The sequence below is a fragment of the Triticum dicoccoides genome, chromosome 5A (assembly GCF_002162155.2).
Source record: "Triticum dicoccoides isolate Atlit2015 ecotype Zavitan chromosome 5A, WEW_v2.0, whole genome shotgun sequence".
Taxonomy (NCBI): Eukaryota; Viridiplantae; Streptophyta; class Magnoliopsida; order Poales; family Poaceae; genus Triticum; species Triticum dicoccoides.
In genome coordinates this window covers 51,438,600-51,442,752 of record NC_041388.1, presented here as the reverse complement: position 1 = coordinate 51,442,752, position 4,153 = coordinate 51,438,600, and the positions used below count along the sequence as shown (strand labels likewise).

At 42.3% G+C, this 4,153-nt stretch overlaps 1 protein-coding gene across 2 annotated transcripts; it reads right to left on the bottom strand.

Annotated features, from left to right (window-relative positions):
- Nucleotides 1-230: 230 nt before the first annotated feature.
- Nucleotides 231-3,011, bottom strand: LOC119299202 (glutathione S-transferase Z1-like). Of its 2 annotated transcripts, XM_037576461.1 has the most exons (9): nt 2,806-3,005; nt 2,629-2,685; nt 2,433-2,518; nt 2,260-2,331; nt 1,776-1,829; nt 1,490-1,565; nt 1,183-1,244; nt 843-902; nt 418-754 (listed from the first exon to the last, which is right to left on the bottom strand). In XM_037576461.1, the coding sequence occupies exons 1-9, from the start codon at nt 2,900-2,902 to the stop codon at nt 650-652; spliced, it is 669 nt and encodes a 222-aa protein (XP_037432358.1). In that variant the 5' UTR covers nt 2,903-3,005; the 3' UTR covers nt 418-649. The 2 variants fall into 2 exon arrangements, with proteins under 2 accessions (XP_037432359.1, XP_037432358.1); XM_037576462.1 differs by lacking the exons at nt 418-754; nt 843-902 and adding an exon at nt 231-358 and having other exon boundaries at nt 2,806-3,011.
- Nucleotides 3,012-4,153: the final 1,142 nt, after the last annotated feature.

The following is a 4,153-nucleotide window of genomic DNA, read 5'->3' as shown; positions in this document are numbered from 1 at the left end:
GGTGGGCGAATCCCCTAAAAAACTCAAAAAAGAAAAGTAATGTGTGTGAAGCGGTGAGAAGGATTCGTAGCCATTGAAGACCGTCTTTGATAACTGAAGATAGGACAGCAGTTGACACTCCGATAAAAGCCACCACGTCTAAGAGAAAGTAAAGATAGTATTAATCCTGCTGGGGCAACAACATAAACATGCCTTCAAAAGTAAAAAAAAAAAAGAAAGAAAAAAGGCCGCCAAGTAACTGACAGATCAGTGGCTATGCGACCAAGCAAGGCGGCGTGCTGCCGCAACCCGCAATCATCCCCGCCATCATGCTGTCAAGCCGCTCCCTATCCCGCTGCCTAGAGAACGGGTGCCAAAGCTGCAAAAAGGCCAACTGAAATGTCCTGCAGGTTCTTTCTTAAGAAGTGACAATTGAAATGTAAGCCACTGATGTTTCATCTTGTTGCTATTTCACGTAAGTCCAGAATTCCAGATATCCAAAGGCTAGTGATCACAATTATTTCACTGTTTTGATACAGACTACAGTAGTTACTTTACACTTGGTGCAGGAAGTTCTGTGCTTATTGTTACAGAGTTTGAAGTAACGGGACAGGACACACACAGGTACAGACAAAGCAGTGAGAACTACTGATTCACCCCCGGCCTATGTCTAGGCAGAGGAAGGGGCATCCGGCTGCCGGTCAGGGAGCGCAGCTTCAAATGCAGGGTGTGTCATATATTGATCGTAGAGCCTCGCGAGGGTGGGATAGTTCGACTGCGGCAAGCGCAATCATGTTCCGTTAGTTCATCAAAGATAGTGACAAGTATAGTTGTGGACTTGATAGTAAGTGAAAGTGCAGTACCATGTCGATTTGATAACGAGTCACCGCAGCAAAAATCTGGGGTGCAAGGAATACATCTGCCTGCATGTAAATAGGATGCGGCAGTTAGCTACTTAGCTGAGTCGACTCGGGGTAGTTTACACTTGCAATGGTAGTTGTTGCCCTAGGATTGTTGAAATATGAATTCTATTTCATTTCCCGGGAGGAACTAGACTACAGTTACTTTCAAGGGACAAGGGACACCTATTAATACAACAATAGATGAATCTACAGCAGAGAAAATTCATTCCAGATAATGATGTTCTTTGGTGTTCAACAGAAGAAAATAAAGAGATAGAAAATAGTAGGGTAGCATACGAACCAGTTGGACTTCATCTCCCATAGCAAACTTCCCAGCACAGCCTTTGATCATGTTCTCAACAGCTGAACCGTTGGGGGTGAAAGTGAGCACATAGTTGCATAATGAGAAAGCAGACAGAGGCAGGGAAACACCAAGTGTAAATGCAGGATAAGAAGTTCTAAAGGAAATAATGTGAGTTTCTCAAAACATGCAAGATCACTGAATTACTTGGTGAGCAGTATTTCCAAAGCAAATTTTCTGGATGGAAGTAATGCTGCAAATATAGCAGTTATAACCAAGAAAGAAGGGACATGTCTGTGAAGACAACCTGTGAAACCTCTATCAATCTGTTGTTTGACCCACGGGATGCTCTCCCCTGTTCCAACTTTTTGCTCGATAAATCTCTGTAGACAAATGAGCAATAAAACACAACAGCAAGTTAAGTATCTGTGCAATTTATAAGCATAAGCTATCTAAATATAGAGTCAACTAGTATTGCACAGCACACATGGGTAGCCGTCCCTCTATGGGCCTCAGGTGCATTGGCAATCAGATTTTAGATATAGAACACACAGTGGTCGTCATATGCTTAGTAATGCATAGTCGGTACTTACCACCAAGGTGAGATTGTGAAGAGGTTGAATACCAGAACACACAATGCTTGCTATCTGCGATAAAAGTTAGTAGAGGAACATCCACATTAGTATTATGAATTCGTGACAGAAGAAAAAGCTGAACGTATACAGTAAGTATTTTGTAGATTATAGTTGGACCTGATTATATATATGTTCCCTTTGCTCAGAGCGGGTCAGATAAAGTAGATTCAGAAACTTTCTTGCTGTTATTTATTGTGTACTTTCTGCTATGCTTTGATAACATGAATCTGAGGATGGATTTTTTGGTGGGTCAGATTAAATAGAATACTAACTAACCTGTAAGCAAACTGTAGAACGATTGAGAAAACAGATCAAAGAGACAATAAATAACAGTTACTACACGATTGACTCCACATATGGAAGATACAAATTACTACTACTGGGATTAAAGCATGAAATACTTCTGGCTGACCATGATGAGTTAAAGGTTATCATCAATTACCTGGATATTCAGGGCCTTCTTTTTAAGGTCTTGGGGCAAAAGAGGGCGCTGAGGGTACTTGTCCTCCAAATACTGTAAAAGTCACAACAAAGCAAGTGGTTGATAACTGATAAGAGAATGGTGCTGCGTAGGAGGAACACACGATTTGGAGACCCCGGGAAAGAGTGACTTGCCAATGCTATTGCGTAAGAGTCGCCGATTACTGCGTCGCCGTCGACCAAGGCAGGGACGAACTTCATAGGATTAAGCTTCATGAACTCTGCCACCCACAAAATAAGATAAATGAACCTAGTGAGTGGCAGGTATACATATCTTCACCATCAAACAACTGACGCAAGTGCAGAGGACAGAAAGCAGAGGGTGCCGTACCAGGATCAGACTGCTCGCCCTTGAGGAGGTTCACCGCCTTGTACTCATAATCGATACCTGCAGAGAATGATGAAAAATCATACGCGCGCGAATCCAGTTTACTCGACGTAATCAGAGAAACGACGAGGGTGGGGTGAGACCAGAACCAGATAGGGGGGAAGAGCGAGCAGCACGCACCTTTGAGGTTGAGCGCGATGCGGACGCGGTGGGAGCAGGAGCTGCGCCAGTACGAGTAGAGAATCGGCCTTGCCGTCGGAGCCTCCGCCGAAGCCATTCGGAGCTAGCAGCAGCTCGGTCTCGGAGGCGCGGATTCGTGGCCGGCGGCCAGGGAAGAAGTGGACCACGGCAGCGCTCGGTCGAGCCGGAAGCCAAGTGGGACACGGAAATAAAAAGGCAACTCAAGTGGGTTCGTTCACCGAACACGCAGGGCCCATGTCCGGGTCGCAGGCTCGCAGCCTAGCCCGTCCAGCTCAGTTTAATAAAGCGAGGCAGGGTGCTTGGATCAAGGGACTTATTTTAGTCTGACTATAAATAGTCTTTTTAAGAGGCTAAAGTTCCAACCACCTCTGATTAAAGAGGAACTAAAACTAATCTTGAGATTAAGTTTTTTTAGTCAGGGGTACCCCTACTAAAATGTGGATTAGTTCTCTTTCTCCTTATTTAACTCCTTTTTTTTAACACATGCGAGTTCTGAATTGAAGGGTTTAGAAGATAATAAATGCTCATTAACTTGATTTTAGTCTCTTTATTATTTGGATTCAAGCATGGGTGATGTTAGCAAGTTTTACTCCCACTAATTTTAGTCATGAGACTAAAACGTATCCAAGCACCCTCTAACATTATTTTTCTCTTCTTCTTGACGGCCTACATTGATTACTTCAACAAATAAATATACTCCCTCCGTCCGGAAATAAATGGATAAAAAGAGGTGTATCTAGTACATTCTAGATACACCTCTTTTTATCCATTTTGATGAGAAGTATTTTTGGACGAAGGGAGTACTTGCTCTAAAAACATGAAATCACTGGTCGAGAGTAGATACCTCTTTTGTGATGACAAGTGGCATATCATATGTCAGTTTCATCGGTTTTTAGAAAAAGAAGAATCTCCCTCGCCTTCTGCATCATTGCGATCCACACTGTCATATCCTTTATAACACTAGGCTCCTTAAATTTAAAGGACTCACAATCAATTGAGGTCTTCAATTAAAATTGGATCACCTTATTTTGACCGGCTCAACACTTTCCCAAAACTCTTTTATTCAATTTTTTATACTATACACTATGCCTCATAATTAATCAAGGTCTTCAATATAAAATTGAGTCACTCTCTCCATTCATTTTTAATTCACTATTGTTCCCTAATTTTGAAGCTCTTCAATTCGATTGAGGTATTCAATTATGAATTTGGTTTACTATTTTGACCGATCAATTATTTTTCAAATGAATCAGCAAAAACCACCACCCAGGAAAAAAAGCCACCAGGTGATATTGTATAGCACCAATATAGTCCATGCAGCTACCGA